Genomic DNA, 27,479 nt, shown 5'->3' on the forward strand with positions numbered 1-27,479 from the left:
TTCAGTTCCCATTGTTTTAAATCGGGATGAGGCCCCGTTTCGAAGACAGTATCACAATCTTATCAGTTTTGGAAGACAATTAAAATCATTATTGTGGACTGAACAATCAACAATATTAGGCGTGGCAGCATAAGTAATAGGCACGTCATAATTATCTGCCTTATAGGATAGATTTGCCAAGTACTTATCGTATAGCTATTTCATAACGAAATATTTAATAAGCAGTAAGTGCATGAAATTCAATTTCTCGTGCAAAGTTCCAAATACTATATGTTTTACCAAATCCTAAAGAGAAATGTGCACTCGCACGCGCGTTAGAAATGCTCTTTAAAAAATAATCTCGTCCAAAACAATAAGACTATTGTACTCGAAGAGATCAAAAACCTTTGATCGGTGAAACAACGGTTATTATTACAATTGGATGAAATCTTTTTTTTTATTATATACAACTCTGATAAAATGAAACTTTTATTCTAGTAGTGGTGTCTTACTTTTCACTAAAGGCAAACAAACGTTCTTTTTGCGCATTTTAGATACTTGAGCATCAAAAAACATGAACTATTATTAACATTCAAATCCAAGACATTAATTCAAATAAATTCACACCTTGTTTATAATATTTGTGTTTGCTTTGACCTCGCCATTTCCTTCCTCACAATAAATAAATAAGAAAAAATAATGCATAAAACAGTATATGTGTATAAAAATCATTACAACAAATCTTTATAATGTTATTCTACGAAAGCAAGTACACTTTTTATCAAAAGCAGCTCGAGAGGTCGAAATTTAATTCACAATTCAAATGAAATGCGGGTGTTGATTCGAGTTATAAAAAAAATTTACCACGAAAATAAATAAGTACTTATGAAACAATCAAATCAATCATCAACCACATGTAAAAATGTATTGCCAGCCTTCTTCGACATCGATCGATTTTTCAACAGCAACGAAATTGGGATACCGTGATTGGAAGCAGCATTGAAAAATTTTACATCTTCATTTTTGGCGTAATTTACAACAGGGGTGATGACGAGCCGGTAAAACTTCACTAGTAGATCAGGACGGTAATTGGTAAGACGCTCACACGGGAATACAGACAATGCGCTTATCGCACTTTGACCCTCCATTACTGTATCGCGCACAAAAAAATCCAATGTACAATGTTTTAAACATAGAATAATCTCGTGAAGCATTTTTTTATATCCAAACAGTAATTAAGGTAGTTGACAAAATGTATATAGAGGTGAGTAATGTATACTGTCACGACCTTAGACAAGATAAAAGATAAAAAAAAAAAAAAAAAAAAATTAGAAAAGAAACCATGCATGAAGAAGAAAGTTCCACAAAACAGCTCGATGCAAATGAAACGCTCGGGCGCAACTCCGAGACCGGCGATTAGAGGTGTAATGGAAAATAATATGCGGGTACCTACATACGCTTAGCTGCAAGAGATGCGAGGAACGGCAGCAACAGGATACTTGGTTGAAACTGAGCGCCAAAGAGGCAAGTATATCTCAAAGCTGTGGAAGGGAATAGCGTCCCTACAACTCTCGCCGTTGTTGGTGCTCCGACTCAACTGATGTAAGAACGTCATTGGGTATACTAGATGGGACGCACTTGCCCGTGTGGTCGTGTTGTACTTATACATATATCCATTGTATGGTTGTGGTGAGTATACGATATAAATATGGGGCGGAAAGAAAACTATACAGAATTTTAGGGTGGGGACTGGGTGGTGAGAGCTAAGGAGCAGTTAATGTGTATACCTACAGGTACCACCGCAGTTTCCTTGGATGGTCGTTAATCATTTATGTACCAGGTGATGCTCGGGACAAAGAGAGAACATCGCCGGTTGGGCTTGCCGTACTTTTTATCGTAGGAAAAACAGCTGCCGCTGGAGAATGAAGAAAACGAGGAGTGCCCGGTGAATGCACTCTGTTTGGCTGAATTTTCTTTTTTTTTTTTAAATTTTATTTATAGTTTTTTTTTCTTCGTAGCAATGCGGACCATTGTTTATTTCGGCCAAACTGACGCGTGATTTCCGCGACCCCGTGTTTTTTTAAACATTCGCAGAATTTTAAAATGTTTACTTTGATTTTAATAATTATTAAAGTAATTTATCGTATTTAACATTTTTCATTTCAGTTTAATATTGAATAAATTTTTTTTTTCCTACCACGAGTAGTGTTGTAAAAAGCAAAAGATCATAAAATATGAAATTCGTGGAGCCATGCGTGTTAAATATTTTTTTAAACAAAAGTTTATTTTTGTGTCAACTACATGCCAGTGTTGATAAAGCGCGGGTCTACGTACAAAACAAAACATGTACTCATTTATTATTAGGTTTTTAAAGACAAAAAAAAGGAAGTAAAATAAGTACGTGCTTTAACTTTGAAAGATTTAAATTTTTTACTTTAACGATGACTTGATGAAGCACTGTCGTGCCTTGTTTCACTTAATATTGTATGTACACGATTGTTTGCCGATGAAAAACGCGATAGTTTATTAAGATAATTTTTTTGAAAATCACTACATTACCCATGAAATTTCCATTAAAATACTGTAAAAAACGTAAAAACATTTTCCAATTTTTTTTTCAACTCAAAGAAATGAAATTAAAACCTACAGATAACGATTTATATTTCAAGCTGCGCAGAGTTGGGCTATAACTGATAACGAACGCTTGACTAATTCTAACCCACGAAAACAAACAAATACAAATTAGGTTGAGGCATGATAATCATCTACGTGTGCTAACGTTATTAGATGATACTTTGATAAAGTTCATTTATTTTATTTTTAGATGATTTCAATAAACAGAAAAAAAATTCGACAATAATGCGGCTGAAGTGTTGAAAAAATTTCCTAATTAATTTTCACGGAAGGAGCCTAATCTTATTGTTAAGCGATAGGTCAGTATTTTTTTTTTTTCCTGAACGATGCGCGTCGACTTTGATAACAATTTTTTTCGGCTAACATGCGATATAAATCTGGATTTTTGTGCACCTCAACCTAAGCGTTAGGCTGAGATAAGGCTATCAATGCCTACTAGGATTTAGGCTGTGGCTTAACGCAATCTCGGCTCTATCACGTTTTATCGTTAACAGCTAATGCACACTCCAAAGTTTACACCTTCTTTTTACAAAAAAAAAACGACTGTACATGAAAATTTAACGATTTACACCACCAATGTATAAGTATGCTATTTTTTGACATTGCAGTGGAACTAATACAGTATCGTGTTAACAAATTGTTTATTGATATGGTTTATTTTTGCTTCAAGGGGATAAGCCGGGCTGATTTCTCTAAAAACCCGAGACGTCAAAGACGTGCGAGCATTGATCAGAAAAAACATTTACCGTCGGGTCTTATTATTTTCTACGAATACCTAAGAAACGTCTGTTTGGACACTTTAACGGATACTGATCTCTCTACATCAACTTGATAACGATAATCTTTCTTTTCTTTGTTTTGTTTTTCCATGACTCTAAGCAAATGACAGTTTTTGAATTTAATTAGTTAACACAGCAACAACAAGCTCAGGAAAACAAAATGAAAGTAATCTAAGGCAATAAGGCGCTTGTTGGTGGAAAAAAAAAAAAAAAAAAAAAAAAAAAAAAAAAAAAAAAACTTTTTGAAGGATTACCACATTCAGCTGTGAATCCCAGACTATTACACACTCTTGCGCGCACCTCGCGTTTTCCTTGTGTACAATATATTTTCGAACTACAAGTACTCGAGTGTCCGATGATAATATCAAGGCTCCACGTGTGCCTTCTCTGCGTCAGTTTGTATTTCCCTGTGCGGAAGTGAGGTGAATACCCAAGCAATTTTTGTATGAAAGACTTATTATCTTTATATGATGCTTGCATAGGTGAGTTGCCATTAAATGCGTTAGTTGTATCAAAGATCCAAGTGATAAAAAATTATTGTAAATCAGATTACTTGTCATAAGCCCAATTAATTGTCAGTTTTCTTTGTATTTTATTTGTGAATCACGTAGTGGACGATCGACAGCAGTGGTCGGAAGTTTTTTCACCTTACAGGAAACACGTTTTTACGATTATTACCAAATATTTTTTTACTTTTGTACTACAGTCGAGTAATAATTAAATATTAACAAATAAGCAATTAAATATAAAAAACCAGGGTTGACGAAAAAAATCGATGTAAATTAACAATTCGTTTTTGCGAAATGTTCATTACAATCAAATTCAGGGATCTCTTCGATAACCCGAGAGAAAAAAATAAAATAAGCGATAAAGCAATACACACACACACATTATACTCTGTTTATTGCGCCAGGCATTGGATGAAATGTACTGCAATTGGATTTTTCGACGCAATGTATAAATGTCAAGTGGAGAATCAAATCGACCTGAAATCGAAACGAGGACGAATGAAATTTCAGGTACACGAGACGATTGAGCACCGATACCCCAAAGAACAACTATAGCATCTGCAGCAGACTCTTGACAGAAACAGTAGTTCCAACGCGCGTGCAAGTGAAGTTCTTGGAGATGAGCATTCAATCGATTTAGGGGGGGGGGTATTACTCAAACTTCTCTGCCACTGTCAAGGTCTTACTAATGGCACGAGGAGGGAGGGGGATGGGGTGGTATCTAATGTTGCGCCGCTGGCAGTCGATTTCAGATTATTCGTGCCGAGTAGCAATGATATGTATACATGTAAATATGTAGGCGTATTAATTTATATACCACCGATTTGAGGATATACTGCACTGTGATTGTGCACGAAATTGATCGAGTGCCGTATTGGCCAATCGATTTTTAATGACGAAAATCTATGTTGATTGTGATAATTGCGTTTAGTTTGATCGCCGAACGGAACTTTTTAACGTCGCTGTTAAACACCTGCAGGCAATACTTATTTTGAAGCCTAATTATGTCGAAGGTTTATCTAGACAATTGCTTGATAGCCTAATTTTTTTTTTTCACATTATCTAACCAACACCTCATACGTATATGTCCACTAAGGAATGACCTATTAAAAAAAGCTTCCAAATTGACGATTTCGAATGAGGTGAATTTTCAAATAATAGACTGCGAAATACAAAGTCTCTGCACTGAAATGTATTGACGCGATGCGGCAACTTATGATCCTACATACGTAACATTACGTGTCTTGTATATACGAATGCGCTCTCGATAGATATGAGTCAGTCGGTCCGCATATATACACCCACTTCTTGAGATGCCGGAATGTCTGCACTGCATATATATGTATATACCTACAGAAACAGCTTAAACCTATAACGAGAGAGATACATTTCTTGAGCTCATAGTGTGAGACATCCAAGTGATCGAGGTACCCAATCGTGTGACATTCCAAGTGATTAGACAAACTTGCTCATATTTTTCTTTTTGAAAAGCTCTTTTTCCAAACAGTTTGGTTGCTAATTTCGATTGTGCGTATAACTTACGTTGTTTTCTTACACTACAAACAGCCAAACTGTGGACGCATGATTTTATTTATGTCTCTCTTCCAGTGAATCCATACGATAAGGGTGAAATAAACATTGATCAACAAAAAAAAAAAAACAAAACAGGAAGTTGTGTGCGTCGCATTGAATAATAATAATTGTTTCGCTCGTGTTAAGCAGTGACTTTTTTTTATGTATAACTTAACACAAGCTTGCCAGTGCTAATTTTTGCCACCACCTCGCATCTAATTAGTACTACTACTGTTTGCAACGTAATTGGAGCACTTGGGTGTTAAATAATAACATTACCGGTATGATGTAAATATACTTGCACTTGCTCCGATTTGAAAAAAAAAAAAAAAAAACAAAAATCAAAGAGAGTAGAGATAAGTAAATTAACAATTAACAACTGCGGAGAATAATGTAGTTTTCCTCGTGAGCGTCGACGAGTAAGTACATAAATGCGCGTACCGACCGATAGCAGAGATAAGTAGGGAGATTGCCAGTGCCTATGTTAAAGAGTGTGCCGATGTTTCGGCGCTGATTTGAGCGCCAATCCATCGTGGCCAGCAGAGGAACCGTGCACATGTTTTCTATTGGCTGGCGGCTTGTAGGCTCGGCTCGCGGGGAGAGGTAAGGGGAGATCAGTGAGGGAGACATGAGAATCCAAATGTGTGCATCGGTGATGGAGATGGAGATGGAGGACGGAGGAGAAGCTAAACCTATATGTATACAACGGGCTATATATCTATAGCTGTAGTTGTACACTGCTAATACGGAAAAGAGCTGCGCGTATTACTTTTCTCGCTTTTCCTCCCTGAAAGAAAGATAAGCTTTTTAAATGCAGTTGATCATTCGTTCAACTACAATAAACAAAACATAATTGTCACGTTATTAACAATTTTTTTTTCATTTTTTAAAAAATGACAAGCTCAACGCAATTAACATATTTTTTTGCTTTTTTCAATGAACGAGCGCCTTTATTCCAATAATCCGGTGCGCTCAATAGTTCTTCACTTTTACGATAAGTGAAATTATTGAATAATATATGAAGGCATTCACCACAACGACACACTGTACGCACAAATATTTTTTGTACTAAGTAATATTATTTACTAATATACTGAACACCTTTACCCGAACGCTCCATTGCACTGACATCTTTTTTTTTTTAATTTATATTTTTTCACCATTAATACATAGCTTAACGGCAATAATACGATAAAGCTTAAATTAAATCTCAAGCTTTGAAACTTTACGATAAACATATGTAACTTTTAGTCTTTGGATATCCCAAGCGCTACTAGCTGAGAGGGCTAGAGCAGGAGGGTGGATTTTACTTTTGCGGCTCCGGGTTCCAATCTCACTTGGAGCAAATTTTTTTTTTTTTTTTTTTTATTCCAACATTACTTTAAATGTTCATACCTTTTTTTTATGATTACTTACGTATTTTAATTTATCAGTGACTAAAACGATTTTTTTTTTTTCCTATATTGGTACACGATCCAAGAAAATTTTTTTCCATTCTTGGCTAAAAAAATTATTTGACGCATCAAGTAAAAACTTTTCAAGTGCAGTTGATCATTCATTCAACAAAAAAAAGAAAAGCATCATTGTCAAATTATTAAAAATTTTTTTTTCACTTTTCAAAAAATGACAAGCTCAACGCAATTAACAAATTTTTTTGCTTTTTTCAATGAACGAGCGCCTTTATTCCAATAATCCGGTGCGCTCAATAGTTCTTCACTTTTACGATAAGTGAAATTATTGAATAATATATGAAGGCATTCACCACAACGACACACTGTACGCACAAATATTTTTTGTACTAAGTAATATTATTTACTAATATACTGAACACCTTTACCCGAACGCTCCATTGCACTGACATCTTTTTTTTTTTAATTTATATTTTTTCACCATTAATACATAGCTTAACGGCAATAATACGATAAAGCTTAAATTAAATCTCAAGCTTTGAAACTTTACGATAAACATATGTAACTTTTAGTCTCTGGATATCCCAAGCGCTAATAGCTGAGAGGGCTAGAGCTGGAGGGTGAATTTTAGTTTTGCGGCTCCGGGTTCACTTGGAGCAAATTTTTTTTTTTTTTTTTTCTATTCCAACATTACTTTAAATGTTTATACCTTTTTTTATGATTACTTACGTATTTTGTTTTATCAGTAACTAAAAAAATTTTTTTTCCCATATTGATATACGATCCAAGAAAATTTTTTTTCCATTAATGGCTAAAAAAATTATTTGACGCATTAAGTAACAGCTTTTTAAGTGCAGTTAATCATTTCAATTTCATATTTTAGTTTGCATTACAAGTACTGACGTTAACGAATTCTTGAATTGCTTGAAAGTATTTAAAAAAGTAATTTAAAATTTTTTTTTTAAATTATAAGCAAAATACTTTTTTTTTGTACATTAAAAATGATTGATTAGTATGTCTTAGATAGTCATGTAGAAAAAATTACTTGTTTCATTGCCAAAGAATAAGGACTGTTTTTGTGTTGTCTAAAAAATTTTCTAGACATTATTATTATTATCATTATTATTATTATTACTATTATTATTATTATTAGCCGTAATAAATTAAAATAATTTCTCGCTCTAAATGGGATGCAAACGAGATAGGATGCGCTACTGTGTGTGATAGGAGTCATGAATTTAAATTTCTGTAAAAATATTGTTTACTACGCGATATTTATTATTTTTATAATTATGTACATAATGTATGCGTCACTGAGAATTGTATTATACTTTTCAATTCGAGTCGTAAAATAATCGCTTAACGAAATAATTATAGTGCTTTCGGAAAACAACTCACTTTTATAACAGTTACAAAAATTTTCAGTAATTATGAATTCGTTGTAGTAACTAGTTAATCACTAGTTTTCATTATTCAATTTGTCTTGAAGTAGTATTTTCAATAAATTCGTCAAGCACTCAACAAATTAAAAAAAAAAAAAAACACGCGCGCAATGTAGCCACATTTAGTGTGCCGGTTTCCAGCCCGGAAAAACTACAGAGAGAACGTGCATTTTTTCAAAATAACCTATTACAGGTATTACCACAAACAAAGCTGTAATGACTTTCTTTTTTGATAATTACTTCTTCATAAACAGTAATTGAAAAAAATGTTTTTAGTTACTAATAAAACAAAATACGTAAGTAATCATGAAAAAAAAAAAAGGTATGAACATTTAAAGTAATGTTGGAATAAAAAAAAAAAAAAAAAAAATTTGCTCCAAGTGAGATTGGAACCCGGAGCCGCAAAAGTAATATCCACCCTCCTGCTCTAGCCCTCTCAGCTATTAGCACTTGGGATATCCAGAGACTAAAAGTTACATATTTTTATCGTAAAGTTTCAAAGCTTGAGATTTAATTTAAGCTTTATCGTATTATTGCCGTTAAGCTATGTATTAATGGTGAAAAAATATAAATTAAAAAAAAAGATGTCAGTGCAATGGAGCGTTCGGGTAAAGGTGTTCAGTATATTAGTAAATAATATTACTTAGTACAAAAAATATTTGTGCGTACAGTGTGTCGTTGTGGTGAATGCCTTCATATATTATTCAATAATTTCACTTATCGTAAAAGTGAAGAACTATTGAGCGCACCGGATTATTGGAATAAAGGCGCTCGTTCATTGAAAAAAGAAAAAAAATATGTTAATTGCGTTGAGCTTGTCATTTTTTGAAAAGTGAAAAAAAAATTTTTAATAATTTGACAATGATGCTTTTCTTTTTTTTGTTGAATGAATGATCAACTGCACTTGAAAAGTTTTTACTTGATGCGTCAAATAATTTTTTTAGCCATGAATGGAAAAAAATTTTCTTGGATCGTGTACCAATATAGGAAAAAAAAAAAATCGTTTTAGTCACTGATAAATTAAAATACGTAAGTAATCATAAAAAAAAGGTATGAACATTTAAAGTAATGTTGGAATAAAAAAAAAAAAAAAAAAAATTTGCTCCAAGTGAGATTGGAACCCGGAGCCGCAAAAGTAAAATCCACCCTCCTGCTCTAGCCCTCTCAGCTGGTAGCGCTTGGGATATCCAAAGACTAAAAGTTACATATGTTTATCGTAAAGTTTCAAAGCTTGAGATTTAATTTAAGCTTTATCGTATTATTGCCGTTAAGCTATGTATTAATGGTGAAAAAATATAAATTAAAAAAAAAAAGATGTCAGTGCAATGGAGCGTTCGGGTAAAGGTGTTCAGTATATTAGTAAATAATATTACTTAGTACAAAAAATATTTGTGCGTACAGTGTGTCGTTGTGGTGAATGCCTTCATATATTATTCAATAATTTCACTTATCGTAAAAGTGAAGAACTATTGAGCGCACCGGATTATTGGAATAAAGGCGCTCGTTCATTGAAAAAAGCAAAAAAATATGTTAATTGCGTTGAGCTTGTCATTTTTTAAAAAATGAAAAAAAAATTGTTAATAACGTGACAATTATGTTTTGTTTATTGTAGTTGAACGAATGATCAACTGCATTTAAAAAGCTTATCTTTCTTTCAGGGAGGAAAAGCGAGAAAAGTAATACGCGCAGCTCTTTTCCGTATTAGCAGTGTACAACTACAGCTATAGATATATAGCCCGTTGTATACATATAGGTTTAGCTTCTCCTCCGTCCTCCATCTCCATCTCCATCACCGATGCACACATTTGGATTCTCATGTCTCCCTCACTGATCTCCCCTTACCTCTCCCCGCGAGCCGAGCCTACAAGCCGCCAGCCAATAGAAAACATGTGCACGGTTCCTCTGCTGGCCACGATGGATTGGCGCTCAAATCAGCGCCGAAACATCGGCACACTCTTTAACATAGGCACTGGCAATCTCCCTACTTATCTCTGCCGATAGTACGGGTTTTCGTCGAGTTTGTGCTGACATCTCCCGCGCGCCGGCCGGGAGTGAAAGAAATAAAAAAAGCTCAAGCTCGACTCGCAAGATAATCCTTCCAAGGCATTGTCAACGTTCTCTCCCACCTGTCAGCTCCAACTGGAGTAACGTTTTATAGCACAACATACACTACTTTTAGCCATGAAATCGCCGCCCTGGTAAGAGTATCCTACTTATACCGTTGCCTTTCGAAATCATACATAGTCGTCGTTGGCTCGATCGCCGTTACGCCGCGTCTCCTCTCTGTTTTCCATCGGACAGCAGTAGTTTGTACTTACATTTGACAAACGGATAAGTATGATTACTTATTAAGTAATCGAGCAAACACGTGATTGGGACTCTTGGGTCGGTGACTCCTCGGGTCACGGTGGGGTAGATGTAATATGACCGGTGACTATTGCCGATACTCGTGCACGTGTGGGTGTGTATTTGTGTGCCGTTGGTGTACTCGGTAGCCGATCGCAACCGGCCCGAGTTGATGAGCATTCTCGGACGTGCGCGACACAAAAAGGTGCCCCCGGAGCTTGGGAGTTGGTCGGCGCGCAGTGTTATTGTGAAAGTGCGCTTTGCGTATTTTTAGATCCCAGTTCCAGTTGGTGCGCGGATTCATTTGGGATTTTACCGATTGACCTTTCTTTTTTTTTTATTTCCAACGATCGCAAGTACAAACTCGTAGGGAAAATGAACGGGGAGGATGAGATGTGGGAGAACTTTTATCACAAGTTCGTTGCCGATCAGGAGAAGAAAATAAAGGAGCCGCAAGAGCAAAGTAGCCACGAGGCCAGGTAATACTCTCATTTCTTTGTTGTTTCAACGCTTACGTACAGCTCACCTATATCAAGTACTTTCATATTTTAACGTTAATTAACGATCCTTCCCTCGCTCTACGGAGCTCCTGTACACCTGTACATTGTAGCCCATAATATTGTGTTAATAAAAACAAATAGCCACACTTTGTACATAAAAATGCACCCTCTCACTAATGATTATTATTTTACAGTACTGACGGTATCTCTCCTAACACGATTGAAATATCCGATTATTTTTGGTAACTATATTATTATGTGTGTGGATATAGACGTATATATATATACCGTACGAATGTTTGTCTTGTCCAGTGCAAGTCCCTGTGATGTTTTTTTTATTTTATTTGTTATACGTTTTTCGCCGATCTACGTATATTTATATTTACATCACCTCGTCATACACCTGATGCCTATTTATAGCGATTGTACTAACGTGTACGCGTCTATAGATAGTTCAGATCTCGGTTTGCATGTACCTGGATTCTCAGGTGTACCTACTTATTTGTTGTAACGAAAGTAAATATTGTTCAAAGCAACGCGATAAAACATGATATAAAGTAGGTATAGCGATTTGTAAAGATCGGCTTGGCGAGTTATTTCGGTGTTTCGAGTCATCCGTGAATAGCGATATGCCGGTGAAAGGTCTTCTGCCGTGTATGTATGCCTATACAAACGCGTTCTCCTGATGTACGTATACATATTTATGTGGGTATAGGCATGAGAAACGTCATCGTCGGGTTAACGAGAGGCTGCGAGAGTGCCGGCTGATGTAGCTGCTGGGCATCATCATGACATGTGTATATAAATTCATACTATAATGTACACACAGAGGCTTAAAAAACGCACGATGGTAATGAATTTACTGTGCGTTATCGTTATGACAGTATCAAGGATTCGCACTTGCGCTCGTTAGGTGATCTATTACGCGCGCACTGTACGAGTATAGAGTTAGTAACACGTTGAGATACATACGCCGTTATACAAAAGAATGACCTTCGGGCTTTGCATCGCAATCTGTTTTTCATAAAGTATCGGGCGTGCGTTCTCACACTTTTGTACTTTTTCAATCCACACGCGTGCACTTGCTCGATAGTTTTAATCTGTAATGAATTTCTTGGCCTGTCTTTTGCAATGTCCGATTATTCGTTTCGTGATGCTCGGCAACAGTAAATAAGTACATTGTGATTAAATATGATGAATAATTATTACTATCGGCTGGGATGTTCACGTGAAGCGATGTCTCGACTCAGCCAAAGTACATATTTACACGATGCACAAACAGAAACTTTATGATGGAGCAAGCGTTTTTTTAAGGAATCGTAAAACATTCTTACCGAGTGCAAAATCTTACACGACGAGCGTACTTCATTTTTTCTGCTTTATTAAAACCAATAATATCGGACGATGTTTACGGTTAATTTTTTATCTTTGGTATTGTTTTTGAAGAATTTTTCAAAACATTTGTCATTTAAATTATTGTAGTTTATAAAAATTGTTTAGTAATTTTTTTCTTTCATTCATTTGCTATTGTAACTTAAAAAGTAATAAAATATTCATTTACTGTTCAATACCAATATACCCTCGTCTGTAATATGTATATGCTTATGTAAAATGTGTTATAATGTTTTAATCAGTTCCAATATATTTCATAAAAATTGTTGAGGAGTTGAAGACGAGTGGTACACTTTAATTACAGTTGTAAAGCAATGAAAAAAATTTATTACTTAGAAAAACATGCAATACAGCTACCTTAAACGCTTCAGACACAACGGACTCAACGCAATGTAAACTATTTTACCCAAATCTATCTAGTCATAAAAATAAGTGTAGAAAGACGTGAGATATTCTGTCGCAGGTTTAATTTGCTTGTAAGGAAACAAATTTGGTTGTTTCTTAAACGATTTTTAATGCTACTTACTATCACGCATTGCGTAAAACTAGAAATTTTAACTGCACGGGTTAAACGCTTTATTTTAACATACTTCATATATATTATTTTGTAGATACCGAATTGTCCTTTCAAAAGATTTGAATATGGTAGATAAGAATAACAAAGTAAACATCTCATCCGAATACTGTAATACCCACATGAAAATGCCATCCACCGAGATTTACGCGTTGTGAAACCTTCTTTAATCTCACGTATTTTCATATGAATCGGTAACGACTTGTATTAAGTGGACACATCATCATACTGTTATTATTTTAGTAGATGAAGAATTCTCAACTTTTTGTTCCTAAATGATGCTCGCAACGTTATAAAAAAAATGTATTTTTATTTATTTTAACTATTACTTCAAATCTATAATAAAAACTTTTGATATTTACCGATACTACTGTAGTAGATTACCCAAACGGGCACACAGCATATTTATCTTAGAGCCATGTTTCAGTTTCACTCCATGGAATAAAATTCATTAAAGTATTCGATAAAAAAAAAAAAAAGAATCGCGTGATTTTGCTTCGAAATTGAGGGAATTACCCGATTTGTATCAATATTTTCTTCAAGTATTAAAAATTAATTGATCGGCTGCAACAGAATGAAGATATTTTTAAGAGTAGAGTAAGAAAATTACAATTAATGAAACTGTGCACGATTCATTTTTATCACATTATTAAAAAACATAGCTTGAATGAAATGTTCTTATAAACCAACTCACGTACATATAAATTTTATACTTAATAAATTCGAAGAAAAAATTTTCGTGGGCTTAAAACGCACGGTATAAAATAAAAAAAAATACGTTTGTCAGTTTCTCACGAATTTTTTACACATATTTTAGTGATGGTCTAATTAACGGCTCTAGTATTTGTAACATTAATGAGCACGAAATAATTAATCTAAATTTAAAAAAAAAAGAAAAAAAAATCAGTTCAACATTTGGAATGTTAATTAAAAAATATTTATATATCGTTAATCCTAATCAAGAGTATTAGGCGTAGGAGGAAAAAATCTTTGTTTTCATAAATGGTTCGTTTTTTCCGCTAACCAGTGCACCAATGCTCCATCGCAAGACGATAATGCTCGGGTGTTTGAAGAGAAAACGAATCACGTTATAACGAGGCAGTGGAGGAAAAAAAAAAAAAAGCCGGCGCGTAGAGCTTTGGGATGTAGAAGTGCGAATAATACCGGAGCGAGATTTTAGTCGCACGTATGACCGAGGAGCGACGCGTCGAGTACTCCACCTGCGCATTTTCGAGCGAGGCGCATATCGTTTTTTTTCGCTTTTTTTGAGATCAAACGCTTTTTGTACCGTTGCATTGTTCCGTCAGTGGTTTTTTGTGCATGGGATCGAAATGCCAGTGAAAAAGCTTGTCTACTGCTTGACTAGTACGCTTGTAACAACACTACGCACGTAATTCTCATTTTATTGTTATTCATTTACTTGGTGTCCTGCGGTTCGGGTACTTTTGACAGTTTTCACATTGAATTTGCTGTTAAACGTTTTATCTTGTTTTTCCGGTGCATGGGATTACACGTTGATTTATGTGGTGAATTTTAGTTTTCAAATATCGAGTAACTATTTATCATTTTGAAGTATTGTGAAGTGCAAAAGTATTAAATTTGTGCTTTTCAAAGGTAGTAAAATATTTTTTAATAAACTAATGACATTTGTATAGTAAAAAATAATACTCCTACAAAAGAGCTGTACGATGATGATAGAAAAAAAAAAAAAAAAAAAAAAAAAAAAAAAAAAAAGAAAAAATAACAGTAATCACAGGCAAATTATGAATTACCTTGTGCTTGAATTATTCAACGCCGCACAAAATTATTATCTTGGCTAACGATCGGCCAATCATATTTTTTCAAATTGCCCGTGATCTTCGCGGGAAATATCCTTCACCTCGCGCGGGTTTATCCATTCTCGCGGGATCTAAAGTTTCGCACGATTTTTATTGGAAGTCCCCCCCGTACAATCAGTCCTAGATCTGCGTATTGAATCGTATGGCCAAGTAGGATTTTTATTTTTTGTTTTTCAAAAAATTGTTTCCCATCGTCATTATCAGGCACAAATCAACGTGCAATCGGTCAATGTTTACGGCCGCAATTTGCACAATTAACGCCCATCAAAGACTCGCGAATCAACGGGAGAATGCCTCTCAAGATCTTGTTTGAAAAAAAAAAAGGAAAAAAATACTCGAACCGCATCTCGAGAGGGAGAGAGGACGGTCCTTGCGGTGACAATTTTGACCATTATTTTTCTTCTCCCTTCCGCAACGAAAGGATCCAGGAGGAGGACAACAGTTTTTTCGAGAAGCTCGGGACTAGTCTTGCCGACAAGGCCAAGGCGCAGCGGCTCGAGGAAAGTTTGCCCGAGGCGACACCCCCGTGTGACTTTGAGGCCAACGAGGAGGCCGTCGGTACATGTAACACCGGCCAAGAGGGGAAGGAGGAGGTGGAGGACATCGAGGCGCATTTCTGCGTGGCCAAGCAGAGGGAGGCCCTCTACACCGAGAAGGAGATCGCCCTCAAGGGGGAGCAGGTTGCCGACTCCACCGAGTCCGAAAGCGAGAATGGAGAGACCACGTACAACATCGTCGCAAAGTCCGTTGGATTGAACGTGAGTCGAAAACATTGATACATGTACTTTTGTTCATCCACTTCGCAAATAAAACGAGGAAATTGTAGCACCTGCATATCAGTTATCCAATGCATCAGGAAAATTTAGGTTTGCAAGCTCTCGTTGGTTCTATACTCGGTGTTAACTGTATTCAATCTACATGATATTGAATAGGACTAAATTGCAAATAGTCCCAATGTAAGAGTAAGCCAGCTTGGCGTGGCCACGATTGGGCTGTTTCGCTTTGTATGGAGAGCGTCCTCTACTATGCAGTGAAATATCGGTATCGTTTTTATCGGTTGTAGTGGTACCAAAGTCCAAAAAAACTAACGAGTTTGCAAATTTGCTTCACGATACGGGAGTGTGTGCGCGTAAACGGTCAAAGGATCCGAGTTTCTCGATGGGTTGCGAAGCGGGGGAGGGCTCGCAATAACCGGCAGTCCACGCCGGGACGACGGCCACTCAAGATTTTAGCCCCGAAACTATCTGACGTGAGACACTGTATATAATATATTGTGTATATAGACTACGGCTGGCTATACCGAGTCTATACTACTTTGATGGAAGTTGGAGTAGCTGGGGTATTGGATGGAAAACGGGAAATCGATTTATCGGTCTCAGCACGCGCGATACGTTTCATTCGATTATACATCGGGGATTTTTTAACAAATTAATTGGTCTTTTTTTTTTTTTTTTTTTGTAGTTTCAAATGGTTTCCTCGGTGTTTACTAAAACATGATTCGCTATACGTACCAAGGCATGCACTTTTTGCACGCGGTACACGTAAATAGATAATAACATGCAATCGACGATAAAACTTCCTTAATAGAGAATCATATATCTTCGGATCTTTGCGAAACATTCAATCACGTCTTTAATAATTAAATGAAAAAAAACCCATTCGAAATGTTTTAAAACAATGCTGTATGTATGTGTTTTTATCTTATTCTTTAAATTATAATTGTACACGTATATATGTACAATATATTGAACGATTTTCTTAAAGCGATGTAGTACAGTAAAAGCTTTTCTTCATCGCAACAATCTGTATTAAAATTTTCAAAATAATTAGAATTTACATTATCCAACACTGTCGTACTTTTTTCAATTTTTAATAAAAAATACGTGCTATTTATTACGATTTAAAATTAAATACTCATTAGGTGTACGAGGATATCGAACTACAGCCATTTTTCACTAAAGTGTCTCTACGGTTCATTTACCAAGATGGTAAGGGGCGATATGTACAGTGGGGACTCAAAGCTGATGGAAAAAAAAAAAAAAAAAAAAAAAAAAGAAAGAAAGAAAATGCAGAGTAACGAAAATTAAATTATATTTCATAGCCTAGTTCTTTTCAATACTTCCATTTGTATTAATGAACGCAGGATCCATAAAAAGTACGAGTATTGCACGAACACAGCCCCCGCTCGTGTAAGTCGTTGCCCGCACTGTGTTCCCTTTTATGTATATACGTATACGTGTATACAAGCAACAACGCCTGCATAATATACACGTTGAAATCTCCGAAAAAATCACGAGACGGTGAACATTGACGTGACTATACTTTGCATCTTCTGGGCAGCCATTATCATCCTTTCTCGTAACCCACCCTCACCCTGGAAAAAGCACAGCAAAAAGAGTGGATGCGTTATTATCCTCTAGGGATATAAACGAAAGCAAATTGGAGCCCTGGTAGGGCCAAATTATACATTTATTGGATCAAAAGTTACGGCCGAACTAGTTTCAAACAAGTTTGTAAGTAGGGAAATGAATGTTACTCGATGATGGTTAATAAAATCGTGGCGTTTATCACCAAAGTTTAAACAGCCCGTAACTATCGACCGAAAGGGAAATATTCCATTGTAGGTACCAGGAGGTCAAAATTGAAAGCTCTTCACGTCGCCATGTACTTTCGATATAAACCATCTCGCGAACTTGACCCTTTAATTTTCGAAGACTCCGACGTATACCAATTGTCCGGTATTGATCACAGGACGCGGCTGCCGCGTGTGCATTAATACACATGAAACGAGGGTTGGTTGGTTGTTAAAACGGCGCCTCGAATGTGGGCAATGCCGCTTACACGCGAGCAGGGACTCCAAGGTACCAAAGTAAAAGGTTCAGTCGGCCCGGTGCACTCGGGCTCGCGGTAGAAAAAAAAAAAAAAAAAAAAAAAAAAACGAAAGGCCATGCCAGCGTTGCCGGTGATAATACCGGTGCGAGGCTCAAAGTCGATTCGGGGACTGGTTGTCGAGCGCAAACGACCGAGACGATCCTACGCGCATACAGTACAGCCCATCGTCATACAAGTGAGGAGTAAAAAAAAGACGGTGAGTCGCGTTTTTCGTACATTACTACACAAACATCATGTTGGCGTGGAGAATCACCGTACTCTAGTCTTGTTGCCGAATACGGAAAGAATCGGCGACCGATTGGGGCTGCGAACTTTGGGAATCTTTTTGGACTTTGCGATAGCCCGGGCGATTTCGTTTCGGAGACCGGCCACTTGAAAAAAAAGAAAAAAAAGTGTATAGTAAAGGAGGAAACCCACTCTGTAATCATCAGGTGTGCGACCTCAACCCTCGCGCCGTCGTTTATTTACCGTCGTGCCAACACCCCCACGCCCCATAAGCGTGCACGGATTATGTACCCCCCTCTCTCTCTCTCGTGCAAGCTCTCGCAAGCTCTACTACCACCCACAGCTTCTCCTCCACCTTCCATCAGCAGACGCCCGTGCGGTGTATGTTACGGAACGGATTACGTTCGCTACTCGATCGAGCTTTCAACGTATTCGTGTATCTACATACGTACAGCCGGTTAGGAGGAGCACGTTTAAACCACGTCATCGCTCCAACAACTCATGTTTAACCTTTGCGCAGTTTTACTTTTCGTTTGTACAATATTGTCACGGGCATGATGGAGTACGGGATCGAGGGAAAAAAAAGTCACGTAGCGCGGGATTTATTCACTCGCGAGTGCCGCACATATAGCGACTCGGTGGGGTGTGTGTATAATATTGTAATAGGGTGAGCGCGCTCGCGATGATGCATTGGGACAGAATGGGTACGGTTTGCTAACGCGTTAAAATGAGCTTTGGGAATCAGAAATACCGCTGAATAATGGCTCGAGCATGTGTATATTGTATGTACGGAGCCGTGTCGCATACGCATCGAAAGCTTCTTTGGAACCGATTTTCTCGGCCCAAGGGGGAATTTTACGCGCTCGTATAGGCGGGTAGGCCTGCAATTTCGTTCCTCTCGGGGAATTTCCGATCGAGCGATTTCCATCGACAAAGTGCACGGGGAGCTTGCAGTCAGCGTTAGTCGCTCGCGCGTAGGAGCACAGAAAAGTCGACGCGTGCATTTTTCGCGCGCCACCCGTGTCTATACGTATCTCGGTATCGTCTTGATATAGATAGAAAAGTAGAAGAAGAAGAAGAAGAAGAAGTTGTGTAGTAGTAGAAACAGCAACGGTCCGGCGTGGCTATTCCTGGGGTCCCCCTCGCAGTGCGGACTCGGATTTCGCCGAAGCACAGCTATCGGCCTGCCTTGTTGTACCACATACAGCAACGGGCGCGTGTGAACTTGAAATCGTAAAAAGGACCCGAGAACCCAGTGAAAGGGCGGGTCGGTGCACGGATTTACCTTCTCGTTTTCTTTTTTTTTCGTCAACCCGTCGCTAAGTATAACGTACACATGGTTTTTACGACGGTGACAGTGGGCGATGAGTTTCCGTAGCCGAAAGCTACATGGATGTGCGCTGCCGTAAAAGTGTACCGGAGTTTCGTAACGCACCGGGCCGCGATGCCTCTGGTGTTTTCAGGCCGAGTTGCCTCGATTTTTCTAGCTTCGCTCGACTGCACGAGAGGAGAATCAACATTTCCAACAGAATAATACTCCCACGGAACACCCGACCGATCGAGCTTGATTCGTTCGAAGAAGAAAATCACCCGTGGCGGACAACGCGATCGGTTGTTTGCGATTTTCTTCTCCCGACCTTGCGTGAGACTCCTCTCGACTGCGAAGGGGAAGACGAGAGAAAAAAAATAGGAGAAGAAAATCAGCCGCTGCTCGACAAAAAGTCCATTGATCGAGCAAACTCGCGTATGGTGTACATATATTAAGAGATAGAGATAGAGAGAGAGAGAGAACTATTGCACTGTACCGATCAGATCTGGAGAAATCGGCGCACACTTGCATCGCCGTTCCGCGACGACGGTGTCGAGCTGTAGTCGGAGGTAGAAATGGTCCAGCGAGCCGTGTGACGGACCCGGGGGTTGGTCGCAGTGGCGTAGCGCCCACCACCCTGCCGATGGCTCCGCACAGCCGAATCACCGGCCCACCGGCTTGGCGTGGGAAATACTTCGAGGCAAGTGCAGTACACCACCCCCACCCCTCACTTTACTCCGATGCGTGTATGTATTTTAACGAGCACCGGCTCTCGCTTTGATCGATCGAGCGTGTAATTACACAGCGGTAAAACGACACCCATTAACTACCGGCTACGTCCGCGCAACTTAATTGATCTTGAATTGCCACTCTGTGCTTCTATTTTCGATGCGCGCACATGCCCCCCCGACGTGTAAGTATACACGTATATGTTATACGCGACGCAAAGTGTTCGAGCTCGCGTGCGCGGGTGGTGCATCCTCTGTCTTGCAACGGTTTTGCCCGACCAGAAAATTGACCTTGGAACATTTGGGATGAGGATGCACGAGGCGATGAGTTTTATTGCCCTCTATTCTCATGTACATATACACATAAAGCACACATACAAAGGGGGTATACAGTAAACACACGTGTGTTTAGAAAACACCAGAAGGAATTTCCTTTTGGTTGACGAGTCTTGGCGTTATCGTGCGACGTCGCGTTTGCTTTGAAAGATAAATCTCTCTCTGGTGACGGATGGGTTGTATAAATATATCGTATACGAGTGTTTTGTGATGTTTACTTTTCCGAAACGAAGGAAAAAGAGGAAAAAAGAAAAAACCGAGCCAGAAACTCGGTGATAATGGTCGGGGGGAGCGAGCAAATGAGAGATTTAAATACCGATTTCTCGGCTAAAATTAACCCAAGGCCCATTCACGTTTCGAAGATGTTGCGTTTGCGTAAATTTAGTTTCGTAGAAACGTGTTTCATTAACCTACTTGAGTACGACTTTGTGTTTTTAAAGGGCAAGGGGAGGGGTATGGGGAGGGGGGAGGGGTTGGAGCATTGGAGACATCAGAAAAGAAAAAAAAACACCCGATAAATCTCTGCTTTCAGGTAGAGGAGCTGTACACAGCCCTGCTGTACATGATCCAGCACCAGATTGGCTTCGACGTGGTGGACGAAGTTGCGCAGGATGACGTCGTCGAATACCTGCAAAAAGCGTTCAACATCGACGACGAGACGCACCAGAGGGTCATGGAGGAAACGCGACAGATGGAGGTACACATTCATCATCCTATTACAGTTTGGCGATGAAGAAAAAAAAAAAAAAAAAAAAAAAATCAATTAAATGACCTCTGCCTCTGAAAGACAATGGTTGCAAAAATTACCGCACGCACGTTTCGCCATCGATAAATTGGCAACGAGATAACGAAGAGTATTAAAGGGTGGGAGGGGATGTGAAGAAAAAAAGAAAAAAAAGAAAAAAGGAAAAAAGAAAATAAATGTATTGTCCGTGGTACTTTAGGCACCCAAGATGCACTTGAACGTTGAAGTGATGGAGGCCAAGGAGCTAAACCCACTGGATTCTAACGGGAAGAGCGACCCATTTTGCGTTCTATATCTGGAATCGGCGCCGACCCACAGATTCAACACGGCCGTCAAGCCCGAGACCTTGGAACCCGTTTGGCACGAGCACTTTGAAATGTGCGTAACTCGGTTGAGATAATGAACTCTCTCTCTCTCTCTCTCTCTCTCTCTGTTTCCCCCTTAACAAATAAACGTCACGCACACGCCCCGGCGACAGACCACTTTTTACCCATGCTACTCTTTATACAGTGCCGGGAGAAAAGGCGCAGGTGCATGTATATATACATATATATATTATTGATAAACGACGCGTTGTTGCACAGGCCGCTCGACAACCCGGAAAACGATGTGCTGCACCTGGAGGTGTGGGACTTTGACGCGGCGGAGTCGGTGCCCGAGAAAATGAGCAAAGTGAAAAGCGTGAAGGGGATGCGGGGCCTCGTGAAACTGGCCAAGGAGATCGCGATAACGGCGACGAGCGGCAACCACGACAACGAGTTCATCGGGGGGGCTCGTGTACCCCTGCAGGCGATCCCCGTGACGGGCCACGTCATGTGGTACGCCCTCGAGAAAAACAACAAGCCGAAGCGCCGGGGCCTGGTGAAGCTCCGATTAGCTTTTAGCACCGAGCACAACGCCCGGGTGGCCTACCAGGAGCACCGCAGCTTGTTGCGCATCCTCTTGCTCCACGAGCTCGAGAGCCACCCTGCCGAGAGGTACAGTTGGCAGGGCGGCTGGTCCGGGCCCGCCGAGGTCGTCGTCCTCCAGCACGCGGTCCAGCGCGGCCTCTGCCCCAAATTCGTCAACCTGGCCCGGTGGATCGAGTTCGCGGCCGCCCACCAGGAGCACCAGCTCAGCTTCGCCGTTTTCCTCAAACTGGCCGAGGAGCTCGTTGCTCCCGTGGCAAGTGGGAGCCTCTCCGACCAGGAGGCCCTGCAGTTCTGGGACGCGTGCAAGAAGATACTCTACTCGGGCCTCAACGCCCTCAGGAAGATACGCAGGCTGCAGGTCGACAAGGAGCACATGATGAAGCAACTAGTCGCTATTCTTAGGTGAGCGATGCTTTTTTTTTTTTTTTTTTTTTTTCCTCACTACATAAGTTACAGAGAGAGCGATGCCGAGTATTCGGTCGACGACCGGTGCCCGATGCGTGCCTTTTTTTTCTTCCCCTCTGAAATTCCGAGCTCCGCGTTACGCAACCCGTGCGCCAAAAAACTTGTTGCCCACCTCCAAATTACCATTTTCGGAAATCAATACATTATATATTATATGCTGTACACGCGCCAAAGGAGGAAAGCAAAGAGAAAAAACAAACCATATTTATCCTGTACGTAGAATGATTTCGTTGCTGTCGTCGTCGCTCGAGGTGCCCCAGACCGTCAACCTGTTCCCCCTGGAAATGTACTCGTGGCTGCCCCCGGAAATTCTAGACGGCGACCGTATCAGCATACCCGAAGCCTTGGAATTCGCGGTGATTCGAGGTGGCGCCGAGCGGTGAGTATTATTAACGCTTTGCTCGCACGTGTGCGGGTAAAAGTTAGATTGAAAATACCCAAGGGGGGGGGGAGATGCGAACAACCTTATACGTATGTACATGTATACGCACCTGTAGGTTCGAGTACATTGTGGCGAACAACAATTTGGAGAGCGACAGCGACGAAGAGGCTCTCAAGTACCACATTAAAATAATTCAACTGGTCAGACTGGACCTGCAACGCGCCTACGAGCTCTACGAGAAATTGTTCATCAAGTGCGTCTTTGTTTTTTTTGTTTTTTTGGTTGTTGTTGTAATTTTCCATACTACACCGTCACAAACGAGTTGATGATAATTGTAATGGCGATTGTTGTATTTCGCAGGACGATAAACTTTCCGTACACAAAGACGCTGTACATAGCGTACGAGAAGCGCGTGAGCAGCCTGTGCATGGTGATCATCGAGGACATTTGCGGCAGGTTAAAGAGGATAGAGCTCGATGGCTCGAACGACCCGGAACTCGGCCTCGGCATGACCTTGTTCGAGCTGTACCTGGCCATACAAAGATTCGCCGCGGTCGGCCAAAACTTTTGCCCCGACGAGCTCAAGGACATGAAGGTCCAGTCTTACTACACGTGGTTCCAGGACGGGGTCGCCCATTGGCTCGAGATAGCCGCGTACAAGGCCATCAAGCGAATCGAGCGGGCGGTCGAGTTCGACAATCTCCAGCCGGTCGACTCGAGCGTCCAGTACACATCGAGCGCCGTCGACGCCCTCACCATCTTCTACCAGATCAAGGTCTTCTGGACCCAGTTGGCTTGGCCCGAGACCGAGGGTGCCTACGCCTTTGTCGCCAAGATCATCGATGTAACATGTCCTTTTTTTCCTATGAACGAGCCAATCGACGTCTCTGTCACCACAATGTTTATACAAATGACGCGCCCTTGCAGGACATATGCAAGTGTTGCATCGTCTACGTCGATTGCATGGCCAACAAGGCGGAGGAGAGGCAGCGCAAGGAGGACGAGGCGAACCCGGCCAACGTCTACGGCAGGCAGTTCAACGTGTCGGTGGCCTGGTGCTACGCCATCAACAACATAGACTACGTGCGCACGTCCATAGAGCCGCTGGCCAAGGATCTCGGGCTCGGTAGTGTCATAGAGGCACTCGCCGAGAACCTCAGCCAACAGGACGCCGATCGGTGCAATCGTACCTTACAGCTCATCATCGACAACGCCAAGGACACGATGAAGAACAAGATCGACGACATGCTCGAGAGCGTGGCGCGGAAAATGGTGCCCGCCATGGATCGGTAAGCCGATTTTTTCCTCCATTCTTCTCTTCTCCCTACGTTCACGTGTGCCGGTGCACCAGGTATCTGATGGAGGGCGCCGAGTTGTCGGGTTCGTCGAGCAACTCGATGGACAAGCTTATGGAGTACCTGGACCAGAATCTCATAACGTTGCACGACAATCTCAACAAGGACAACTTCCAGAGGATCCTGGTCATCATTTGGGAACTGATGGCCGCCGTTCTGGCCTCGCTCGTCGACAGTAACTTGGAGGTGAGTTTTTATTTATTTCTTTTTTCTTCCACTCATTAAGAAAATGAATTTGTCCAGCGGCGCCGACCGCCCTCTTACTACTCGAGTCTGCACAAAACGCTGCAAGCCCTCATACAGTTCTTCAATTTCGGGACCAACGAGGTGCCGAACGTCCAGGTGCTCGAGCGCATCGAGAAAACCCTGAAGCTCTACGGCATGGAGACGAACGAGGTCATCCACCGCTACTACCTGGACAGGCTAAAGGAACAGTCGGGTATCGAGAACGAGCCCCACGGCATGCTCACGGTCAAGGCGTACTTTTTCAACGACCTCCTCAACATACAGATACTCAACGCCCGGAATCTCCGATCTACGGACGGTACGTGGGACACGCGTGTGTACATATTCATACATTTGTTTATTTTTTATTTATTCGCTTTGGCAGGCAGCTGTAATTCTTACGTGAAAATCACCCTCTACCCCGAGGACGTTTTCGCGGGGACAAAGTCGCTCAAGACGGGCGTTCAGAAAGAAACGCAGTTTCCGCTCTACGACGAAAGTTTCAACATGTGAGTATATGCGCACTGGCACACACCCGCAGCGAGCTCGTTTGCTATTTACTTTTTAGTTGACAAGTTAAATGTGTGTGGATGTTTTTTTTTGTTTGTGTGTACCTGTACGTATACGTATAAATACGGGCGCCGAACACGCGCGACGGGCCTTTTTATTGTAGATACTTGCAAGATTTACGTTTGGAGCGTAAAATGGCTGACTGCGGAGAAAACAGCGAGTATATGTATACACACAAAGTCGGCAGTCATCCGGGGGTCGAAAAGAGATTTATGCTTCGAGGAGCAAAACATCGGTTTTGTCATTCTCCTGTTTCTGGGCTTTAAAACTGTGGCTCGAAAAACACGCGTCATCTTCCAAATATTGTGATTTACACTGGCGTACATTTTTACTTTCTCTCCAAGTAGATATTAAAAACACGGGCTTTGAGTTGTTTCCGAATAGTACACGCAGTACACTTTCACCGAGTATAAATACGTTGTTGTTCGTCTTCCTTTTGCGGCGAAAATTTTGTAAATTATTTAATTTTACGGCCTACTTATGGGTGTCGATAATGTTTTTAACTATCCGTAATCGTAATCTTACCTGCAACAGACGAGGAATCCTCTCGATGAGTTGATATTCGATGTCGCGAGCAGAGATCCAGGAGTGAAAAATCGATACTTCGTAGGTACCACCGGATTGTTGTGCGCGTATGTCAGAAAGAAAGTAAAAATAATAATAATAACAGGGAGGACGCGCGTCCCTCCGCACGTTGTCGACGTTCAAAGAGTACAGAACGAAAAATGGCCTGCCGGAGCGCCGGAGAAGGCACAGGGGCGACCTGTACTCACACAAAGACGACCAATCGGCACGGCTCCCGCCACTTTGGGCACCGGTCGCGTGACTCCATACCAACGACTCCTTACCTCTATAACACACATAGACGAATAGAAAATAATCCAGCCGGTCGCCGTCCTCCTCCTCCTCTTCTGGGCGTCGAATTATCATTACCCACGAGTATTATTCCCTTGGGTCGGTTCTCTCTCTCCCTTTTCCTTCGCTCTCGTTACCTTAAATTTATACCTTTTATTTATTTATTTTTTTTTAACTTTTTGTTCATGTTTTTCGTGCACAAAGTACTCGCGTGTCCTCATTTTGTCTTCACGCGTATTTGCATACACGTGTTCGAAAAAGAAGTAAAAAGCCGGGAGTGTTGCGTAAGCCGATGATACGCGGGTAATAAACGGCCGTGCGTTAATGAGACTATGTGGTGTATAATCGATAGAAAATACGTGAAATAAGTGACGGGTGGCCGGACGTGTATAATAATTATATCCATGGAATTTCTCGTTTTCTCGTTTTCTCGTTTTCGTCGGCGCTTCAGTCCATTGACGACGGAGCAGAGGAAGCTCGAGAACGCAATAATAAGGTTCGAAGTGAAAGACAAGGACTTTTTGCGAACGAAATTCATGGCCGAGTGTTTCATGCGGTTCGGCGACATCCACGAGAAGGACTCCCACCAGGGATTCGGCCAACTTGAACAAATCCACTTGAAACTTTCGCGGCCCACATCTCAAAGTGAGTCGCACCGTGTACATTGCTACGCATACCTTTAAAAGTTAACAATGCTTTCTCTCTCTCTCTCGAGTTGTAATTGCATATGCATAATATACATCATGCGCAATGGTACTTTTGGATTATTGCCACTGGTGTGTACGGCGAGAGACGCTTCCAAGCTCCCCCCCCCCCTCTGACTTTGTTTTTTTAATCAGGTTCCGAAGTTATCAACGTCTTGTCACGCCGCAAGGGCGACAACTTGGCATCGAACTTCATGTCGGGGCTACAGTCGAAAATGAACTCCAGCTGAAGATGACGTCTTTTTCCAACACCAGGCCCGAGCTGACTCTATCTTTTTATACATGAATATAATATAAAAATAATAATAACAATACATGGAGCTCCGTTAGTGCGATAGGAAGCATGTGTAAAAAAAACCAATTAGCTTCTGTGCAGTGTACCTCACGATCATAAAACATATATGTACTGTAACGGAACAAAGAGCCGTTATGATCTGATGATATTTGTTAAAGTTATTTTTTTAAGGATAAAAAAAAAATTGCTTATCTTTTTAAGTGTACTTGAAAGATTATTTATCGTCACACCCGATGAGCCCTTGTTTACGTGTTTGTAGGATCACGTGTACACATCTATATATTATGGAAAATGGAAGAGGAAAACAAAAATACACGTGATGTCATCTACGAATTTACTCCTGTGATAATAAAAAAAGTAGCTAACGACTGTTATATATATATATATTATATACGTTTGAATATTCTTTCGTCATTTATTATCAGATATTAATTTATTAATAGAATAAAAAATGACAAGTAATACATTAAATATAATCTAATTAACATTGAATCTGAATGCGTTTGTC

At 40.2% G+C, this 27,479-nt stretch overlaps 2 protein-coding genes across 2 annotated transcripts in view; one reads left to right on the forward strand and one right to left on the reverse strand.

The window, feature by feature from the left end:
- The window catches only part of LOC106641183 (zinc transporter ZIP3), a 45,417-nt gene extending 19,590 nt beyond the window's left edge, over positions 1-25,827 (reverse strand). Inside the window, exon 1 of the mRNA XM_089589616.1 lies at positions 25,643-25,827. The gene's annotated coding sequence lies outside the window, so the exon portion shown is untranslated. The remainder of the gene's footprint in view (positions 1-25,642) is intronic.
- Positions 10,512-27,147, forward strand: stac (C2 and C2B_Munc13-like domain-containing protein staccato). The gene is made up of 15 exons (XM_014355451.2): positions 10,512-11,149; positions 11,365-11,412; positions 15,396-15,732; positions 20,997-21,161; positions 21,409-21,587; positions 21,794-22,522; positions 22,806-22,964; positions 23,083-23,220; positions 23,328-23,811; positions 23,895-24,256; positions 24,319-24,508; positions 24,566-24,866; positions 24,933-25,056; positions 26,424-26,617; positions 26,812-27,147. The coding sequence occupies exons 1-15, from the start codon at positions 11,046-11,048 to the stop codon at positions 26,904-26,906; spliced, it is 3,609 nt and encodes a 1,202-aa protein (XP_014210937.2). The 5' UTR covers positions 10,512-11,045; the 3' UTR covers positions 26,907-27,147.
- Positions 27,148-27,479: the final 332 nt, after the last annotated feature.

Source organism: Copidosoma floridanum, unplaced genomic scaffold (assembly GCF_036245765.1).
Source record: "Copidosoma floridanum isolate Cflo_tuat_1 unplaced genomic scaffold, Cflo_Japanese_pri ptg000009l, whole genome shotgun sequence".
NCBI lineage: Eukaryota > Metazoa > Arthropoda > Insecta > Hymenoptera > Encyrtidae > Copidosoma > Copidosoma floridanum.